This window comes from Calliphora vicina, chromosome 5 (assembly GCF_958450345.1).
Source record: "Calliphora vicina chromosome 5, idCalVici1.1, whole genome shotgun sequence".
NCBI classification, from domain to species: Eukaryota; Metazoa; Arthropoda; class Insecta; order Diptera; family Calliphoridae; genus Calliphora; species Calliphora vicina.
In genome coordinates, this window is record NC_088784.1 from 41,295,797 (window position 1) to 41,319,903 (window position 24,107).

General features: G+C 27.5%; 1 protein-coding gene across 3 annotated transcripts in view; it reads right to left on the minus strand.

Annotated features, from left to right (window-relative positions):
- The window catches only part of sns (sticks and stones), a 376,839-nt gene that overhangs the window by 70,881 nt on the left and 281,851 nt on the right, over positions 1-24,107 (minus strand). For all 3 annotated transcript variants that reach the window (XM_065510854.1, XM_065510852.1, XM_065510853.1), the window contains 2 exons: positions 16,149-16,297; positions 2,893-3,004 (listed from right to left, as the gene is read on the minus strand). In XM_065510854.1, coding sequence (XP_065366926.1) covers positions 2,893-3,004; positions 16,149-16,297 — 261 coding nt within the window. The remainder of the gene's footprint in view (positions 1-2,892; positions 3,005-16,148; positions 16,298-24,107) is intronic.

A 24,107-nucleotide genomic window follows, 5' to 3' on the forward strand; every position in this document is an offset into this window, starting at 1 on the left:
CGATTTTAACCGAAACCTCGTTTTTTCAAGGCTCAAAACTGAAACATTATTATCGTATCATTATAGTATCTTTTCTTTTTCAACTATTTTTAGCAGAAAAATTAAAAATTTTGAACTGAAAAACAAATTAGTTATTATACTTATTTCTTTCTATATGAATGGAAAAAGCAGACCTCACAGTAAATAACAATATATTAGACCTGGAATTTTATCCACAATATTCTTCTAATTGCACTCTCGAATTTAAATAACTGTGAAAATAAAATTTTCTAAAGACATATTTAAATGTTTTGAAACAAGTAATAGTAATTGAGACACAGATCGAAGAATTAAAAGGATACAAGACAAAATATTCATAATTTAATGAAGAAAGATTTCTGCAACATTTTTTCTTTCATTTGATTTGTTTATTAACAGTTTAAAGCATTTTGTATTCAAGGCAAACAACCTTATTATCGATATTTGGAAACTTCCCAATAAAGAATGCTTCTAATTCATTTAAAAAATTTATTAAATTTCCTGACAAGTAAAATTAAAATTGAGTTATGAATGCCAGAAGATATCAAACAAAGAATAATAATAAGAGGTGAAACTCTGTCAAAAAAACCTAAGTCGGTTGTCAAAAAAACCTAACTATAAGAATGTATTGGTATCATTTTATTTATATGTATTGGTTTTCAAACCACTTTCACCACACTCCTCAAACACACAGAGTTGTAAAAAAGCGACCTTAAAAATTATAACAAAGTTTTATTACAATTAAATTTAAAAATTCAAATAATTCTCAAATTATTTGAATTATATTTGATTTGGAAAGGTTTTATAAATAGATTTTTCCGCTTTTTATTCCATAATTTCTGCAAAAATTATGTTTATTTGAATTTTTTATTAATTTCCAATACGAAATTTTAATTAATGTCAAAAAAATTTAAAAAAATATATTTTTCGTTTGTGCAAAATATATATGTATGTTTCGGTTATTTAAATGGTTTAAATGTGTGTAAATGTGTTAGAATTGCAAATTTGTGCAATTTTCAATAAAAATATTTGAAGTTAAGGCCATAATTTTGTAAATCACGTCACCAAAGTGATATTTATGTGCAAAGCAAAAACAACATTTCACACATTTTAAAAATTTGTTTTTGTTTTGTGTACACAATTTTCAAATTATGAAAGGCAAATCAACGCTTGAATTTTTGTGCGTTTGTTTGGTTCGCAATTTGTACATAAAACAAAAACAAATTTTTAAATCACTTTGGTGACGTGATTTACAAAATTAGGGCCTAAATATCTCTCTCAAGTGTGTTGAATTTACATACTACTTGTATTTGAGAAGACAGAGAAGTTGTTGTTGTAGAAAAAATGAGACGCTTCCCTTCTTGTTATTCTTTGATAACAAGTTAATACTATTAAAAAAAAATATTAATTGCGATGTCCGTCCGATGTTTTACAATAATTAAAACACGATAACTGAGAAATGAATCAAACAAGCTCAAATGTACCACTGGTATTTTTTTTATTAATAAGCAATGTTTAATAAGGTACACCAGGGGCCACACAGCCGAATATAACTTTCTTACTTGTTCTTTAGGTGCAGTGTTCCTTTTATACAGCTGCAAATTAAAATTGTATGTGTGAGTCTGGCTTCGATCTAAATCAATGAGAGTCAAACCGAACATTATTCGGCTTATTACTCAAATATTTAAACACATTTTACATTCCGTTGCCTTTAACCAAACTGGTCCGTGTCGCTTTATGAAAAAAGACAGCAATACATTTTCTTTTAAATTATTTTCCCATATCCTGAAAATATGCTGTATTTATTAATAAAACTTAAAAGACCTCAACTTAAACTTGTTTATATTAATTTGTAAAATGTACATACATACATACGTATGTAGTGTAGTGTAGTTATTTTTGACCAAGATAATTTATGAGATTCTTTAATATTTCTGTTGCCACCATTATTACATTATCACAGCTCAAAATGGCTGGAATTTCTACTTTAATAATTTGTCCAGGTGTGTTTTCATTGAAATTGGTTGCAAAACTCACAACTTATATACTATATACTTCGAGTATATGGAATGTGACATATTTTTGTGTGGGGGAAAATAAAAAGAAGAGAAAAGCACTCAAGAGATTTTAATGAATTGGTCAGTTGATTATTGTTTGTCTTGTATTGTATTTTGTAGTTGCAGTGCTGCAAATGGAATGTTTATTGAACACTTTGTATCGAGAAAGAAATAAAGAAAAACAAAATTAAAACTGAACAAGAAGTAAAGTTATCGGTATGATAAGTTGGCCGGCCTGGCCTGGTCTGTTCATTTATTGAAAAGGAGAAGAAATATGAAAATGCCAAACAATAGAGATGTACTCGTACTGTACAGCATGAGTGTATGAGTAAGTGTATACGAGTTGTTAGATTGTAAATTTGGGACAATAAACTATGGCAATAATTCTTCGAGTTGGAGACCCAAAAATTGCCTCAAAATTACACCACAAATATGCATTCAGACAATGAATGAATGAATGTTTGCAATGTGTTTTTTGCTTCAATAATAATACAAAAACGAACTAAAAACACATACACACAGTTACATACATATTGAGTTGGCTGGATGTAGTTGGCAATGATGTACTCTCACACACACACACACATATACACATATATGGAAACAATAATACTTCATTGTATCCTTTGTCCTGTATATGTATGTATGTATTTATGGATGTGTGTACAAGGATTTAGTAAACTATCGAAATTTTCTCCTAATACCTAAAGATGAAAAACAAGGTAAAGAGTTACCAGCACCAGTACAATATTTAGAATTCATGTTACACAAATCTATATACATACATAGTTGTGATTATGTTTGTGAGCTTACTTACCCATATTATTTGGATAGAGTGCTGGCATTGTGCCATCTTGTTGGTAACGGGGAGGTGGTAAATCTGTATTGTCTACCAGATATGTTGAGGCTGCCTTTTTACGAGCTTCATCCTGTATGGAAAATAGAAAGAAGGCCAAAGAAAACGACAAAATATTATTTTCAAATATTAGCTTTTGGTATTCACAATAATAATAATAATGATAATATGTATAAAAAGAAAAAAAATATTCGTATGTACGTATATGGGGAGGAAAGAATCACAAAGTTTCGACTTCTTTGAAATCTCGTTAAATTAGTTTCTTCTATGGAGTCTTATAAATATTAAAGTAAATAGAAAAGTTTGCTATCAGTAATTTTACCAAGTTTCTGGCTGGCATTTTAATACCCAACTAAAGTACGTATGCTTTTAAACAAAGACTTAGCAAATTCTTTTACTAATATTTACTAACATCTAATATCTTAATTACACTCTTGGTTTGTAGTTCTACACACAAAATTAATTTCAAACCCCAAAGTACCAGTGCTCGTATGTAGTGTTTGTTTTTTTTTCTGCTTCATTTTAGAAACTTGGTCAATGATTAATTATAAACATTTGTTAAGCCAGTTTGGTGGTATTTCTAGACATTTCATTTCACCAAACTTGACTGCTTTTTTTCTGGTTTTTTTTTTGTTTTCTTTGTATTTTATTTGTTATTGTGGTATTTTCTCAAAGCCTTATCCTTTCTATTTGACTGTTATTTTTATTTATTTTTTTTGCCGTCTTTCTAAATCTCTTTCATTGGAATGTTTCCTTTTTTCTATTATGGTAGTTAATTTTTCATTTCATTTTAATTTTCAGCCTTTATTTTTTTTTTTTGAAGGATGAGTTAAATTTTTTTCTTAGTATTAGTCGTCAACTTTATCATAATGTTTGCTGCAGTGGCGAGTAACATTTTGTGTTTTTTGCTTCATTCATTAAATTTTTCTCGTTCACTTGAGTATTCTAATACAGTTGTCAAAAAGTTTGAAGGCAATGATAAAAAAAGAGAATAAATAAATGAAATGTTGGGCTTTTTTTGTGAGTTTGTATGCATTTGGTCTATTTTATTCAAATATGAATATTTGTAAATATTTATGGCATGCTTTCAAAGGATTGAAGTCATTTATCTTCTATATATATAAAAATGAAAAGGTCCATGTATGTAATGGCATCACGTGAGAACGGCTGGAGCGATTAGGCTAATTTTTTTTTTTCGAATTCAAATTTTCAGGAGATGGTTTGTAAAGAAAAAAATTCCGGGTAAAACTCTGAATTTTTTTTAAAGTAAATGCTACCGGGCGAAGCCGAGGCGGTCAACTAGTTTCATAATAAAAGTAAACATAAATATATAATGGAGTTTGTTTTTAAAAAGCTGAATATCAATCATATGATATATTTCAATGTCATTTTTTCATCAGTAATTTATTTGAATGTCAAAATAATGTACCAAAATTTAGTCATTTAATTTTATACTTATGTCTTTATTTGAACAGTTATTATATAATTTAAATGAATTGGTAGCAGGGCATAACATTTATTTATTTATTGTTATACCCTTCAGTAAGAGTGGCAAAGTTATATATAATTTTGAAATTCCGTTTGTAATTTTTCATTTGCGACCGCATAAAGTACATATATTCTGGATCGGTAGCCTCTAAATAACATATATACATGATTCATACATTAATGTATTCGATATAGTTCCTGTTCGGTTGCTATTTAAAATCGAGAAAATTGGAACTGATGACTAAGTCAATAATATAGACAATATGCATATCTGATGATAGATATTTCAAATACATTTCTAAAGATTTGTTTACCGTAAAATTTTGTTCAACCATATATTTTTGCAATTATTTAAAAAAATTTAAAATGTATACAGAAGTCAAGATTTTAGAGAATTTGCTATGAATTCTTACAAATGTATATACAATTTCAGTATAAACAATTATTTTTAATTATTTAACACCCTGACGTATGATTAATATTTATTTGCAAATTAGTTGAAAAAATACGCTTAACCTTATAACCTACTGCTTTTAGAGATTTTACTACCAAAAAAAGTTGGCTTCAATATGAATACTATAAATGAAAATTATCTGTTCTTTCAACTATTTGTCCAATGTTATCTAAAAAAGAATATAAAGTTTTAAATTAATTGCTTTTAAACACATATTTATGTGTCTAAAAAATACTAAAAGGATAATTGGTTAATTTCTTTAGTCAATCTTGGTTTTGCTAAATTCAAAAATTTTGTTCTGACTACAATTATTGGATTTGGATTTACATACGACTACTTTCCAAATAATAAAGATTTCCATTACAAATACTTGAAAAACATAAATAATATATAATTGTATAAATACATATGTATATAGAAATTATAGAATATCACAATTAACATTATCTGTGTTGTATTTGGCAAAAATACAAATATTTTCAAAAAACTAAGTTTTAGCTCAAAATATTTTGGAAAAATATCATAAAACAAAACAAGGTTTATATACAAAGTATTTTGAATAAGGCTGAAAAACTCTAAATAAGTTTTTGGCAATTTCTAATCAATGTTATAAATGAGCCCAATTTATATTAATTTATTCTTTAGCTGGCCTGTAGTTATGCAAATATGTATGTACTTAGATAAATACAGTAGACAAGGAAGCTTAACTGTCAATATCTATTATTGACATAAATAAACAAAAAAAAAATAATATTTTTTGTTCTTGATTTTAATACAAATATTGAAATATCAAGTTGTTAAAGCATGAATGAACATTTGAACATAATTAGCTCACAACAATCCAAAAATAAAAAAATACTTAGGAATAAAATATTCCCTTATTTGTTTAGTTTTGTGTAGCTATTTGAAATTTTAATTAATATTTCTCAAAGGATCATACAAATTTCCATAAAATCTTATTAAGCAAATTGGAAAATTGTCAATCTGTCAAACCGAATTACATTTAAGTGCTGTATATTAATGCAAAATCAAGTCACTAACTCTAGCTGGATTGACATTAATGAAAAATAGCTAAAAAACGTCTATGTGGGACAAATATTTTGATAGTAAAAGATGAATAATTTAATAATAAATTAAGTCAAATGGTACAGAGTTTCACAAAGGTATTCATTTTGAAAACGAGTGTCATTAATATTTAAAATTAGATAGTCATTCAGTTAAAATAAGGAAAGATTACAGTGAAATCTTCAGATGAAAAATCTTCTGAAATTGAAACGAGAAGGCGGATTAATGGAATTATAATCACTTAACGTGTACTTTACGTACTTTCAAAGATTTAATCAGATTTTAACGCTTTTAATTTTCAAACATGTCGTATAAGTTCACTTCAAAATTATATTGTAACGTTTTAACCTTTTTAAAACGTTGGTTTATTTCCTTTAAATAAACAGGGTACTTTTGATTGCAAATCAAAGCAGTTTAGTAGTTTAAAATTGTAACAACTCTTTATTTCTTCAAATGTACAACAACTGAATCAAATAGTCACTCAGTGTTTTTATACACGTTTATAAATTCGCAGAAATACAGACACTCTTTATAATGTACATGACTGTTGCTGTTAACTCTAACAGCGCCTAAAATACATCCACGACTGCAACCTCTGCCACTATTTATACATACGCCATCTTTCGTGAACCTTCTACAATGATCTTAATGGACAACTACTATGTTAAATATTCAGTGTTGCCATACTTTCAAACAACCGCATGCTATCAACATTGTTGATAAGTAGCAGCTTCTACGGATGGAATTGTTTATAAACACTATGAAAGTTGCTGGCAGTTTCTACAGACCGTTAAATTTAAATCGCTAGTGCTAATTCGTAACAATATTATAGAATCGTTTTTTTTAAAGTTCCCGAAAATATTTATATGTCCGACAACAAATTTCTTTATAAGTTTTCCTATAAAAGTCACAGTCCTATTTCAGAACAATCGAATGATTCGATTTTTTATTTATTGGTTTCCTATACAGCAAGACTAGTCTTACAATTATAGTACAGGAATTTATAATATATATCTACATATTATGTAGATATGGATGTTATACAAAAAACAAAAACTTTACATAAAGTGGAGTGTGAACAATTAAAATTTAAGATAATTAATTAAAAGCAATTAGTCACAAAAAAAAGTATACAAAAACTACCTAAAATGCTTCGCGTTGCTGTTTAATTGTTGGATATGTGGAAGTAGGTTCCAAAGACGTGTCGCATTAATAAGGAACTGCCATTCGGACACTAGCTTACGATGATGGGGTATGATTATATTCTTTCCCCTGGGGGACCTTCCAAATCGTAGAAGACGGAAAAGATATTCTGGTTGTTGAGTGTATATAATTTTATGCAGAAATATGAGAACTCTTATTTTAAGTAAGTTGTCAAAAGATACACCAAAAAGTAATTTTGTGAAAGAGGAAATATGGTCACGTTGTCTCAATCCGTAAACATATCTGGTTATATTGTTAAACAGGAAGTTGAGTTTTGTTTTGCTCACTGAGTCACAGTTTGCAAATAGTTCGGACCCATATATAAGTCCTGGAATCAGGTATGTGTTTCCATTTAAAATTCTTATTCTTAACGGTGTATAGAATTGAGTTATCCAAAGTGTTCTTAGTTTCAAATACGTTTGGGCAACAAGTGGTTGGATGTGGTTAGACCAGGAGAGATTATTTTTAAATACTAGTCCAAGATTTTTAGCTGATTGAAAAATCGCAATTTTTTCATTATTGATTTTAATATCATTTTCAATGTTTGGCTTCAATGTTTTGTTATGAACTAGCAAGCATTTTGATTTTTGTGGATTTAAACAAAGTCCATTTTTCATAGCCCTGGAATGTATTTTATCCAAATCCTGATTGATTTTATCAACATTTCGAGCTGACCGTACTACTGAGATACATCTGTACATCATCAGCGTACATGTAGATTTTGCAGTGTGATAGTTCCTGAGATAAATCATTAGCGTATAAAGAGAAGAGAAGTGGTCCAAGAATTGATCCTTATAGATATCCTTATAGATTCTTTCGAGACAAGAAGAATTGTGATTTAAATAACAGAAATTTTGTCACAAAAACTCAAATTTTTCAGCCACAACATAAAAATTGGGACATTAATACTAAATCATATGATTACCAATAAATCCAGTTATAACAACCTAAACTATTTTCTATGTGCAACAAAAACAGAATAACATTTATTCAAAGCAGTGGCCAAATTACCAAATTCCATATCGAGTAAAATTGATCCAACTAGGACATTTGCTTAAAAATATACCAACATATTTCCTATTCTCTTTTTTATTTAATACTCCTACTTGTTCGAGCATTTACATACATTTTGATTAATGTGTATCTTAATATTGTATCAACAATTTTCAGGATTTATTTAATTTTCACAAGACTTCGAATAATTACTTATTAAACAAGAATTAAGCATGTTGTCAGGCATACGATACAAAATTATTTTTGAGGCTCAATTTTCAGTTTAATGAACAAATTATCTTACTAAATCCTGAGCTAAAAGTTCTGAATTGAATATACAGTAAATTCAATGCTAGTAATAATACGTTAATGATATAAATAACTAGAGATGTTAGCTGGCCCTTTCCATTTCTAAGGAAACAAAATTACGAAAATATGAAGCTGCAAAAGAAGCAGACAGACAGAACGAAGAAAGCAAAACAAAAAACAATCGAATTGGTTCATTTGTCATTGCTACGAAACAGAAATTAATTTCGACTGGTATGAACTGTTTGTTTCTTTTTAATTTTCTTTTTTTTTGTTGGTATGTTTGAAATTTAGTTTATTTATGATTGTACCTACTACCACAATACTAAAGATTTATACATATAAAATGGCCAACCATCTTAAGGATATTCTTCAGCTCATACACCCTTACGGTTTTTTGCATTAGTGTAGCACTTGCTTGCCTATTGGGAATTTTTTGCAACTTAAGGAGAGATAAAACTTACATTTGAATAAGTTATTATTCTACACAATTTTGACGACACTTTGAGCAGCAAATTGTTAAACTTTGGTTTTATCTAAGTCTTAAGTTAGAAAACTTTAGCAAACATATAAATACTAGTGTGCATATATATTTCCTCACAAGAAATTTTGTACCCTACTAATATTTACATACTTAATAAAACACATCGAATACTTTTGCTATTATAAATGGAAGTTTGATTAAAATACTTTTGTAATTTTTTTTTTGTTCTTGTGCATGACACGACGGAGAAGAAGCTGAGGACTATGGTAGTTGTTATGCTCCTACAAAGGAGACCTTAGTCAATTACAAAACAATGACTTGAAGGGATGGATGGATAGATGGATGGATGTATGAATGAAATAATGAATAAATGGAGTAGGAAGTATCATTAAAATGATGTAATCAACTATGCAGCAGTCAGCAGCTACTCATCAACATTTTAAAAGATAAATTCCAACCGAGAAATACCCAAAACCAAAAACTGAGGGCAAAAACTGATTCCTCTGACAGACAGACAGATAATAACACAAACTTGTATATTCATAAAGGAGCATAAAGAAACAAGTAAAACAAAATAATACAATCCAGTGATTGTATTGTATGTGCTGTATTTCATATTTTGTCTTGAGGATGAATTTTCTTTCATTTTGTTGTTGTGTGCGGAGACACCAACTTCTACACATTCATTTTACCACACAGACGCATACTTAGCGAACAAACAAAAACAAAATTTTTCCAAAATAAGCAATTAGAATCAGAGCACTAAAGTTATGTGTTCTTTTTATATAATAATAAGAGTCAGCAAGCATTTATCATATGTATCTGACCCTTATGCCAAATCTTATCAAAGCCCGGTGCGACATTTAAAAATATAGCCAAACAAGGATCGCATTTTTGGCAGAAATACATTACTTAAATGTTCAGCGAATAAAAGAAATTTATCTTCTGCATTTCATGAACAGGAATACTTTGGACTAGTGGCTTAATACGTATATTATGTAGACTTCCAAAGGGTGAAGTTCGTGTACTTAGTATTTGTCAAACTTTTAATGTAATTACAAATTGGAGCCACGCTAACCTAATATTTACAACCTTTAAAATTTTCATATTGTTGCGTTTGTAACTTTTAAAAATGGTGGTTTATTTCCTTTAAACTGTATTCTTTTAATTGCAAATAAAAGCGATTTATTTAAATTTACACAACAATTTAAAAAGTGACTCTCTTTAAATCACTGTTAACCAAACTCTCCCAACAATAGATTTGCTTCGTATTCTACTTTTACGATGTGTGTACATTGAACCAAATTTCTTATGAAAATATCCTTCACTGACAACAGATGTAAAATAACTCATGTTCGTTTTTCAATTTCGGTTTCACATATATAAGAAACTCATATATAGACGGTGCCCGCGGGCGTACTGCTGGAGACCAATACTTTAAATACACACAATTATATTATATAATTTAATAACGTACTAGTAATACAGTTGATGTTAAATCTAACAGTGTCATCTTCTAGTAGTTTCATGAATCATCTAATGGAAAAAACTAGTATGTTCTATTTCCACAATTATCACATAGAGTATTGATGTTAATGTTAGCAGCTTTAACAATTAATATTGTCATACTTATAAACAATGATAATACTTATAAACAGTGATAATAACAGCGTGTTATGTTTCTACTGATGGACATGTTTATAAACATAATGAAGGCTCCAAGAAGCCGTTAAATTCAGATTGATAATGTAAGTTCGTAACAATATTAATCTGATTTTATCATATATTAGTACTGACAAAAATTTTTATAGTTTTTGGAAGTTTCGTATAAAAAAAATTTTGGAAAATATAAAATTTTAAAATTTTTTTTTGGTATCAAGTTATAATAGTTTAACTATTTCAGAAAAACTTTATATTGAAATATCTTTGGGTAAATGAAATGTAAAAATTATTTTCAAATCGATTTTTCCAACATTTATTTTTTTAATTTTTTGAAAAATAATGATCCAAAACTTGAAACTTCTAATAAAATGTTTTTTGTTAGGTTTTTTGTGAAATTTTCATTACTAGATTTATTTTTTACTCGAAAACCATTACATTTAAAATGTTTGAGAATTACCTAAACTAAAGACATTTCTTCATTATTTTCGGGAAATGGAAATAGTATTTGATATTTCAGACTCTACTAAACCCCTTTCCTGTCAAGATGGAAAGTATTTTTTCAAAATTTGTTTTAAATGTTTAGCAAATTTGTTTTAATTCCTTCAATTTTCTGCTTGTAATTTATGTCTTTAATATAGTGGTAAGTAAATTTTAGCAAACTTTAAGGAAACCAAAGTTATACTAACGAATACAACGAATGGCAAGTAGCAAAACCAAGGAAATCTACACAAACTGTTCAACAAATAAATAGACGAAGAAGAAACGCTGGTAAAGTACGTACAAACGAATGGTTGAATGTAGGAAAAGGCAAAGAAATAATACAAATGAACATTTCAACGTCACTTGTAATTAATCACACGCCAGCGTTTATCCAGCATGATTTAGAACTAACAAATCGTTTCAAATTATTATAATAATTTATTATTTTAATCTTAAATTCCATGTATGTATGTGTGTGTATGAATTGTGTACTTGTACTAGTAAATATCTATAAAAAAAGGTAGACTTCATACGCACACATGGATTTTAGAGGTACAAACAAGTATTAGTGTGTACTTATATGTATTACAAATTTATTTTATATATATTTTCATGCTAAAAGCAAAAATATCAAGTTTATTGTTGATGTATTTAATGCAAGTTGTAGAAGGCAGACATCTTGAAATCGTTCAAATTCCTCAGACTCAACAACATCAGCAACAATCAATGAGTAAAATAATACAACGTCTATTTTTTATTTTTGCCTTGAGTGTGAATGAGTCTGAGTAGAAAAATATATACAACAAGTATTTATACATACATTCATTCATTTATTTTTGCTGTATTTGTGTAAGTTATAAAAACGGGCAGTTCATCACATTCTTTTATACACATATATACATTATATAGATATGTATGTATGTATGTCTGTGCACGTGTTTGTTATCGAAATGAAATATATTTGCATTATTTACACTTTATAGGCTTCATATTAATCTTTATGTAAATTAGTGTTAAAGCCAAATGAAGAACAAAAACGAAATGAAATAAATAAAAATTACAAAAGAAAATACAATCCTAAAAAGGCGTATAATTTATTTCTCATATATATATATCGTCACCTAAAATGCAAAATAACGTAACATCACTATTCATAAGTTTATAGGAAAAAACAAAAAAACTGTATAAAATTAAAACTACTTGAGATATTGAAACAAAATTTCAAATCTGAATTACAAGAACACTAGAAATACATATATTTGATAAAAAAAATAATTTTTTTCACAGCACACTTTATGCTATGTGTCTTACGTTATTTTGAATTGTTGTTTTCTAAAACCTAAATAACGTATCATCATTATAAAATATGTTTTTATTTTAAATAAAATCAGTTACAGATGTTTTTTTATATATTTTTTTATTTTTATTACTAACAACTACTACTTATTTTAATTGCAACAAATTTTTTAAAAAATATTAGAAGACTACCTAAATTAGGTAAAATATTATTTATTAATTCATTAGTCAAAAGTATACGCTGTTTTGTTTAAGAAAATCGTAGAATCGATGGTACTTTGTTTTGAATTTTTATTATAAATTGGTTATTTTTAATAGTATAAGTTTGTAGTGAATCGTAATCAATAATAAAATCAATTTTTAATTTCTTGATGATACGTTGTTCTGCATTTTAGGTGACGATATGTAGATATATAGTATTTATTTGTAAAAAGAATTTTCCACTTTTATTTATTTTTCTGTTTTGTGATTTTTGAGGAAAAGTTTATGTAAATACAAACACACAAATACACTGGCGCATTGACTGATAGTCCTGCATGTTTGAAGGGTAATTAATGTGTATTTGTTGATTTATATTTATGTGTATGTAAAATTACACCAATACATGCATAAATGTTCACAAATATTTGAAAAAAGTAAACAATAACAACAAGAACACATGTTTATTATTATGCTTAACGTCGATACCTACAACAATTTGTTATTGTACATTTCATGTTTGAGTTGAGAAGTTATTAACAACCACATGGTTGCTTAAGTTCAATTATTTTTTCTTCACGTTTCTTCTTAATTCTTCTCTTTTATATATGAGATTGTTGTTGTCGTTGTTGTGCTTGTTATAAATAAAATAATCTTTGTTCAAGGCTATTGATAAAACATACTGGCAAAAGTTATGACATGCTATTAATTTACTACAATCAGATTTCTATAATTGCTGTTAAAATTATTGTTTTCTAGATTTAATATATAAAAAAACATGTATGTATATTTAACGCCTTAGTAGTTTTTATACACATAGATATAACAAAATGTATAGGTTTCTAAAATTCGTGGAAAAATTTGTCTGTCAAACCAGTGAAGTGATTATTATTGCTATAAACTAGTGCAATTTTGACAAAAAGTTGGCAACTTAGCAAATAATTAAAAAAATATCGTTTAAAAAAAATATTTAATTGATTATAAAAAAAATGCTCAACATCTCGAAAATATGAGAAAATTGAGAGGATCACCAAATGGAGCAGATTTTTTAATTTGCATTGTCGGTTGTGATCCATGTTACCACATGTCAAGTTTTCTCTTTTTTTAAGTTTTTATAGAAAAAAAGATTTTTAGACTTCATAAACGCAGTTTGCAATGTAACACTGCAATGCACAGTTTTCATAAACTCAATACATTCCTACCACTTAGGTTTTTGACAACTGAGTTATGTATTTGACAGGACAGTTTTAGATGTATGTGTATCAGAAATAAAGTTTTATTGAAAAAATCCAAAAATTTAACAACAATGCGTATGAGTTATATTCAACTAATGTGTTTTAGTATTAAATATTACTTATACGCAGTAGATACTTTCGTTGTAAATAGAAGAATTGTTACAATCAAGAACTAAGCTATTAATTTGTAAATGTTTATTTGCTAGAATTGAGTGGTTTTTGAAAAATATTATTTACGACTTAAGAACAATTTTACTCTTAAAACTTTAGCAATTCTGTTAGTAAACAGATTGCATTATAAATTTAGATTTATAATAGGAAACATATTTATACATTTTTAATTATCTCACAGCATCTTCGAGATGAAGACACGATATTTGTAATGCCCAAAAATCTAATATATAAAAATCTCGTGTCACAATGTTAGTGTTAGAACTCCTCCGAGACGGCTCAACCGATTTTTATGAAATTTTGTATGTATGTTTGGTAGGTATGAGAATAGGTCGTAAAGTATATTTCATACTGCTAGGTCATTATTGGGTCCCTATCCAGAAAAATTGTTTCCATTTTTTTCCCAAAAACTTTTTATCGCATTTGTTTTATACATATAACCCCAAATTTACACATTTTTTAATTGCGATTTAAGTATTTTTATATTAGCAAAATATCCAAATAATTCAAACAGAACGAAACGGCTCTACCGATTTTTATGAAATTATGTATGGAACCCAGATATTCACTAGAAATAATTTGTATGGCAGAACAACGTTTGCCGAGACAGCTAGTAGAAATATAAACATATTATAGAATACTCTGTTAGGCGATTTAGCATCCTTCCTTCTGTCTGTCCATCCTTAAATATAACCCTTGTAATCATAGGTTACAATTTTAAAGATAATTTGTTTGAATTTCGCACAGAGTTCTGTTCAATTTAAAATTGTTAAAATCTGACTATAATTTACTCTAGTTCCCATATATGTATTGTTTCAGTATATGGCTTCCATAGGTTTAGTAATGTCCATCCTCTCGTGTATCGGGCCGTTCATATATGATTTTGTTGTATAGTGTTATGGACCGATCATAAAAAAAATTAAAACAAATAAAAAAAGTCAAAAAGACAACTATTTCAAAAGTTGGTTCACTTGACATGAAATATCCCATTTATATTTTCTTTAGTGGGTACTTCTATTTCTTCAAATATTTCCCATGTATGACCTTACCTTAAGTTCACTAATGAAAATATTGGCTAATTTCCTAATTATATTTGATTTTCGTAATTGTAAGATTCAGCAATTTCAAATATGAGAACTATCTTCTTGACTTTGTTATTTTCTGACTCTATACCTCTAGTATTATAATGATTTTCCTGATTTAAAAAAAAAGTATATCCAATTTCCTTCAAAAGTCAGTATTGACATATGAAATGCGTATACATACATGTATGGTAAACATATTTCCATAAAAATAAACCAACATATCAAAACAAAAAAATCTATTGAGTTTATAAGTACATATCGTCACCTTAAATGCAAATTGACGTATCAATACTTTTATTTTTTTTACAGGAGTAACAAATAAAATCAATAATAATAAAGAATTCTTTGCGTTTGAATTTATTTAATAAAGTTTCTTTAAGAAGTACCATAACACTGTTCATGACACTTTTTTTCTGTCTAGGGTACGCTGAATTCAGTGGTGCCAACCATTTTTTTAGGTTAGCTCGTATTTTCGGGATATACCGTTATTTCGAAAATGGAGGAGGTTGCATAACATGTATTCGCGTAACTCAAAAAACGCTTAGTTCATTGAATAAACTGAAAAACCGAAATTCCGCAATAAAATTACCTATAATTAAGGCTTAATAGATTTTTAATCTTAGCAGATATTTTAGAAATATACATTTTTTTGTCTGCATTTCCCAATTTTTTAGGAAAAAATTCAAAATTTTCCTAAAAAAATATTTTTGTTTGCCAAAAATAATTTATATTTCTAAAACAACTACGCAGATTAAAGAAAAGTTTTAGACTTCCTTAAAGGTAGTTCTATTGCGGAATTTAGCTTTTTTTAGTTTATTCAATAAGATAAACTCTTCTTGAGTTACGCGAATAGATATTGTGCAACCTGCTCCATTTTCGAAATAACGGAATATCTCGAAGTTGGCACCACTGAATTCAGAGTACACGAGTTAGTTTAACCCACCGGGTGCCCCGCTTGATAGTTTTTTCAACTAGCACAGTGTAATCAATCAAAAACTCAATTTCGAATATTTTGATGATACGTTGTTTTGCATTTTAGCTAACGATATGTATGTATCTATGTGTGTATATAAATAAATGTTTTATTTTATACTTACAATATAATCTCCTTGACTGCCATCATTCGAATACGATTCACTTTTTTCGGAAACACTTGACAGGGTCTCACCGGTAACGGTGTCATTGTATGAACTCGGTGCATACATTTCAATAGTTGCAGTTTTACCTGGTTGATTTGCTGTTTCGGCTGTTTTTATTTTTATTATTTTTTGTGTGTTTTTTTTTATTTTTTTGTTTTTGTTGAATAAATAGATAGACACGGTTGCAAATACAAAATACAAATACGCACACATCGAATAAGAACGAATTGCATGTCAAAACACGTACACAGCCACCAAACATATAAGTAAGTAGGGATGTGTGTGTGTGTTATGTGAGCGAGTGTATGTATAAAAGAATGTGAGTATGAGTGAGTGTACAAAACCAAACGAGAAAAATGGCACGAAGTTCAAATATTGAAAAGGTTGTAATTGCAAATGACAGCACAAGTAACGAGTATTGATTTGTAATGTTTTATTTTCATTTTTTATTTTCGTTATTGTTTGTATTGGTATAGATTTTGTTGTTGTATTTGTAGATGTTGTTGCATTTGTTATAGAAAAATAAACGAATAAACGATAGAACATAACGACAAAAAGATATTTACAAAAGTATGTGCAGAGGATATAGTGGATAATATTTTAAATTTGAAACCAAAAAAAAATCAAGTGAATTTTATATATAGATGTGCATTATTTATACGAACGGCGTCAGAAAGACGCAATTATTGGAAAGGTGGTTTGTGACACACATGAGCATTTAAAAAAAACAAACACACACAGATGGGAATGATTTTTTTTGCAGAAAAATAAAATAAATGCCGCAAGCAAAATTCAGTGCATTTTTATTTACAGAAACATGGACACAAACAAACACATACGAAAACACAAAATGCCCGCGCGAAATATAATAAAATTGAGTAAAATTCACATTCAATTATTAAAGAATAGCGTCGTAATCCCACAAAAAATACAAAATTATATAAAAATATATTAATGGATGTGTGTGTGTGTATATATAGATATGTATTCGTGCATATGTAGAGTTTTTTGTTGTTAATTTTTAGCCATTGGCAAAATTAAGTATGATAAAGCAACAACAACAACAATAACACAGCGACAAAAAAATATATTATAGAGTAAAAAAAGAGAGTAGAAGAGGAGTGAGTGAAGAGCAATTGGTAAAGGAGAATGCAGTGGTGGTGGTCGCACAGGTATTTGGTTGAACGTACATAAAAATAGTAACAACAAAAAAATGTCATAAATAAAAATGCAACGTCCAAGTAATTTTTTTTTGTTTAATGTACGTGTGTGTGTGTTTGTGTAAGAGCAAGTGATTGTGAGTGAGTGAATGTGTATGTGTGTTAAAATTTATGCCATTTCAACCATTTCCCATGGCGAAAATTTAAATTCCGGTTGGTAGTTTCAAGTAATTTGTCATTTTTCATTTGATGTTAATATTATTGTCATTTCATTTGTGAGTGTGTGTGTGTGTTATTGTGCAAGTGTATGAAAGTCCATTTAAAAAAAAAATTGCAAAACAAATGAAAAAAAAACGAATACATGAATTTATTTTGAGCCACATACAGGACCAATTAAGCATAACCGACCATAGTTGTTGTATATATGAGCAGATAGAGAACAAGAGATTACGGCCGCATGTGTATATGAGTGTTTTTATATTATTAATATAAGAGCATTAACACATGGTGATAGTGTTGATAATGATGTTGATGAGCAAGAGTCATAGTATGAGTTTTTATATATTTTTTTTTTAAATTCGTTTATTTTTTTATTTTTATTTTGATTTTATTTTTTTTTTAAACCAAAATATGAGAAACCAATACCAACACATGCCACATGGTTAAGCCACAAATCGTTTTGCATCATAAAGTTGTGATGTTTTATTACAATCACAACAAACGTGATGATGTTGCAATCCGTATTGGTGATAATGATATTGAAGATGATGTTGATAATAATATTGATGGCCATGATGAAGAAGTTGACGATAATGCATATCATTGTCCGACATATTCAATATTGTGGTGATTATTAACAGTTGTCATCGTAATGATATAGTATTTTATCCAGCCATATATTTTTTGATTTTTTTTACGTTTACGTGTTGTTTTTATTCCAGCAGCCAAAAGTGTTGCGTGTTAAAAAAAAAATAGAGAGAAAAAAAGAAAAGAAAAATTATAATATGAATAAAAAGTAGAAAGTAGCTTCATAAAAACCTTATAGAAAACTACACTTAAATTTAAAGATAAATATACATAAAGATACTTATATGTATTCCGAATACAGACTGAATACAGAATTGATATGTACAAATTAAAGATTTGAGTCACCTCAACTCAAAATGAAATGTGATTAATTTGATGGCCAAAAATTTAAGAAGCTGTTTTCATATATACTTATTCAACAACTTACTATATAAATAATATTAATTTAACTTAATCTAAAATGATAGCAAACATTTAGAACAATATTCAAAAAATACTTATTGAAAAACGTATATTCAAATAGTGATATAATTTAGTAAACCGAAAATTGCAGGTACATATTTTAATGTATGGATTGACATATACTTATTTAATGTTGACCAGTTTGGTCAAGAGGCCCAGGATGTTTATAGTAGTTTGAAGTATATTGAATATTTTTTTATTGAATTGTATTAAATTTATACTTTTTATTATTATTACAAACATTAGCAACAGTGGTTTCAACTACTATGAAGTTTGTTTGAGTTTATCTTATATAAAAAAACTCATATGAGCTGAATATCTATATAAGGATAGGACCGTTGTCTTGGAGCTAGGCTACATATGGACCGATTCTAACCCAATTTTATCGTCTTGGAGCAAGAAAAAAGCTTGTGCAAAATTTTGACGAATTATCTTTGAAATATCGACTCAGAAAATGATCCTATGCAGATTGGTATATTTTACGGTAGATTTTGCACGTTACAAACATCAGTACTAACCCATTACATAATTAAATTGTATCTCTCAAACATTGTATTAAAGAATTCATTACGAATTAATTCATAAGATTAATTCGTTAGTACTTCAAAGGTGTTGCATTCATTTGAGAATTCATTATTTATAGAATTAATTCGTAACTGAAATGTTAAATTTTTCTTTAAAAACCATTAGCTTAAAGCATTTATTTTGTTTAATTCAACTGTATACAAATAGGCTTTTGAAAATTTGTTTCAATTAATTTTGTAAATGATTAACGGCCTTATTCATAATAAATTTTTAATTTTATAAGAGGTTTATAGAACAGAATTTTCATGCAAAATTTGTTTTATAAACCTGTAATAAATTTAAAAATTTATTATAAATATGGCCTTAAATGAATAGAATGTTTTAATTCAAAGGTTGAATGAATTTTATTATGAATTAATTCAGCAATGAACGAATTCAATTTAAATAAAAGCCATTGATGAAGCTAAGGAATTTGCTTGTTAAATGGTTTTATGGAATGAATTGCTAACTATTTCAACCCATAGGGTCTTCAAATTTACGTAAATTGACGTAAACGATCTTCGGGTCAAATTTTACCCAAATTGAAAATAGATATTTTTTTGACAATTTTCTTATAAAACAACCTGAGGTAGTTGTTGACATTTGAAATTTAATAAAATTCATAAATCAAAAATATCAACCACTCACTTTTTGAAGAAATTAAATTTTAATTTCAAAATGTGTCAAATTTTACCCGAAAACCTTATGAAGGTTAATTCTGAGTTGAGATTTTAGCGAATTAGCACAAATTGGTTGGTAAAGTTTTAAGGAATATTTAAAATTATTTCGGGGAATTCATATGTATAAAATATTAAGAAAAACTTTGTTTTTATTAACGATAATATTTGGGTTGTGACATATAGACACAAATCAGTTTCCTAAAAATCGGATAGAAATAAATGTTCATGGTAAATTTATATAATGATAGTACTTTGGTATTTTATCACATGTTAAAGAAATTATTTAATTAAACAATTTTACACAGGAGTTTTCAATTTTTGTGCTAGATACAACTAGTCGTTTTGCAGATAACTTGGGTTTTTGAAACTAAAATTGATATGAAAATAATAATGGAATAAGTAATAATATGATATTTATATATTATAAGACAAATTAATTTAATAGCTTAATTTTTAGAAAACAAATTTAATAATAAAAACAAATTTTAGGTGTTTTTGAGTAAATTTAAAATTCCGTTTGGGGATGATAAAGATAAGTATCAAACAGCCATGTTTGTTATTGTGAACTGAGAGATAAGTACAGGATCAAATAAATGAGTCTTCCACAACTAAAACCATGCTGCATCGGGTCTAAAGTCTAGATGTACCTATGTATTTTTGGAACAAACATTTTGTAACAAGTAATATAAATCAAAAATCAATTGGTAATTTGTTAACTGGTTAGAATAGTTGATAACTGATTTTTGTTGACAGTTTCAAAATATCGTATGAAATATATGCTGAACACTCGACCAAAATAAAACAAGTCTGACTAGACAATTCTGATGATTCCGGGATCAAAGGACAATTTAGAAATTTATGAAAATTTCGCATATTATTGGGGAGATTTTTATGGAACTTTAAATTATTCTCTTTAATGGGAAAAAATGAGGTCAATTTTTTTACGCTACCCAGTTTGTCTTTCAAGCTAATCAAAAATAATTTGAATCCAACAAAACATAATTTTGAAATGGCGATTATCGCGTTGTTATGGACACTCATATGTACACATATAACAACATACATATGTATATATATATGTATTTATTAAATATATTATGATTTTTTTATTTAAACACTTAGTATTATGTTGTAATTTGTAGTGAAAGGAAGGCAAAAAAATTTATAATAAATACATATTTCATATGAATTTATACCATAAATTACTAAATGACAATTACACTACAATTAACTTAGAGAATTATTGTTGTTCAAAAAAAAAAAACTAAATATACACAAAAAGCATTTTACCAATATTTATATACAGTATTGTACAAAAATATTAAAACTCTAGAGAGAAAAAATTCTAAAAAATATAGATAAAATAAATATTTTTGATGATAACAACATTTCAAGAGAGCTTTATCAGTAAACGTAACACAACAAATATGTATGTATGTATGTATTTCCTATAAATTTGTGTTAGCAATAAAAACCTACTGTGTGTCAATAATTTTTACTTATAACGTAAGTAAAAATCAAAACCATACACATATGTACATGGACAATTTTACTCATAAATTTCATAAATATTTGGAAAAGTATTTTTTGTTGTCGCCTTAAAATCTATGTTTTTGTGAAATGTGTAATAATTTATTTTCCTCTTTTTAAATAACTATTTATGAATAAATACATTTTTCCTATAATTTATAAACAACAATATGTATTTTATTATATTCATATTACTACTATTATTACTTTTTTTTCCAATAAATTTTGCAAAATACCTAATAAAATTCATACACATTAAATATTGTTAACGAACACTTACTTACATACATACATCCACTTGTATAAAAAATTTATAAAACAAAAATAAATATAGAAAATTCTAAAAACTTTTCTCTATCTTTTGATTGAATTATTTTATATGTTGTATGATGTTGTTTTTTCTTCTCACTAAAAATAAGAAAATAATGAAATAACATATTTTCAATAAACATCCATCACATTGTACGTATCAAAATACTTGGAAAATGTTATTTTATCCCAAAGATGTAAACAAAACAAAATAAATAAAATAAAACGAAATAAAAAAAAGGAAAATCAATCAATTTAAAATTGTTCAGTACCAGTAAGGAAGGAAACGCAGGTTCAACTTTTTAGTTTAGATAAATTAGTTAAATTGAATTGATCACACAGACACACAAACTCAAACATACGCAAACATTCTCAAACCATCAGCGAAATTTTCAATTCAACAGTAAATTTATCTATAATAAATTAAATCCACATTTGTCTTATTATCCTTTAAATTCTAAATTTTGGTTCTTTTTTAACAAGAAAAATCTTAAAAAATATGAGAGTCTTAACAAAAATTTTAATAACATGATTGTGATAAAAGTTTTAAATTCATAAGATTTATCACTTGCAATGTATAGAGTATAATCTTTATTTGATTGGACATATATATTATTTTTCATAGCTTAATTTTAATCTACACCATAGTTGTTTTTTAATCACCGGAGTTATTTTGTTTCCATAATAAATAAGCATTTTAATTCAAAAAAATTACGCAACATTTTAAAAACATTTGACAGCTGATAGTTTAGGGCATGATGACAAATAGATTGGTTACTGAGAGCAAAATTCCAAATTCATGAGAATGTTTTTTACTGAATCAAGTATGTGTCAAAAGTATTATTTCTCCTTGCCTTCTGTGTGTCTTCATTGTTGAATAATATTTTCAAAAAACAAATGAGGGCCCACAGTTCCGAGGAAAATCATACTAAGCGATTAAGCATATTTCCCTTAATCATCAGAATTCCGGGGCCTTATAAAATTCCGTTCATCTGTCTGATGAAAGCAGGATAGGGCACAAGGGGCCTACAATTTCCCCCAAATATTCTCTGTTGATCAGAAATGTTTGGTATTGAAAATGGACAAAATTGGTCCAACAACAAAAACAATTAATCCCACGTTTTAAAATAATTAAGGCACAATAGGGTCAAAGTGAGCTGAAAATGGAATACAACTCCCATGTATGGGCCGGTGCTTCAAAGTCTATTTTAGAGCTTCTCGACCGCGTACAGGATAGAGCGATGGTGATTATTGGTTACAGTAGGATATCCAACTGTATTGATTCTATTTTTTTACAGTTATTTTTTAAAAATCTAATGATGTAATTCTGTAAAAAAATGTTTCATTAGTAAAAAACCGTGATTTGATTTCGAAAAAAATAAAATTTTTTATAAAAAAGAGTGTGCAAAATTTATCTAAATATTATACAACGATAACTGATGAAAATTTTACTAAAATTCAGTTGATTATGCAATAAATATGGTTCAACTACCAATTGTTTTAGAGCATTTTTATTAAAATATAGTATTTTAAATTTAATAGCAAAGAAAAATATTTAAATTACATATATAGTTTAAGAGATCTGAGCAAATCAAAATGGTTCCAAAAAATTTAGCATTTGCAGTTTTCATTAGAAAGAAAATAAGTTAGCTCGGTCTACCTCCGTGTTAGTACTACTACTAAATGAAAGTTTGGAATATTTTCTTATTCATTTCTATTTCATCTTATGTAAAAAAATTCTGCGACTTTTTGCTATCGCTGAACAAACTTATAAATTTTGTAATAAAACTCACGTATTTTTTATGAACATTTACAATAAATTGCAATGCACATTTACATTAAAAGGTTTTGCATACTTTTAGGCTTTTACTTTTTATATGGGGGATAGGAACAATTATGCTCCTATCCTTATGAAACTTAACAGATAGATTTGGGTTTATATAAAACTTGTTAATGTCGAATTTCATCACGATACTATTATTTGTATGTGAGTTTTGAACGATAAAACTATTTTCAGAAAGGGACCTACATATATGTGGACTAGGTTCAAATATGGACCGATTTTCGTCATCGCTGCATTATTTAAGAATTTATGACTGATATAACGTTATTTTGGAAGGACCCATGTATGGGAGGTACCCCTAGGGACTATCCAATATGAACCATTTTTAATATTTAGCTTTTTTATATGAAACTAGCCAAGTGTACCAAATTTTATTATCATAGGAGCACTCCTTCTACTTTTTGCAAAAAAAAATATATGAACCCATACCACTGTGCATCGTCGCGATGTGGGCTGCGTTTCGTTCTTTATCCGTAATGTACGTCTCAACTTTCCGTTGAGGTATTTCTTATCATTTTCAATATAGGAAAATTCAAATCGAAAGTCCACAAACACTACTCCA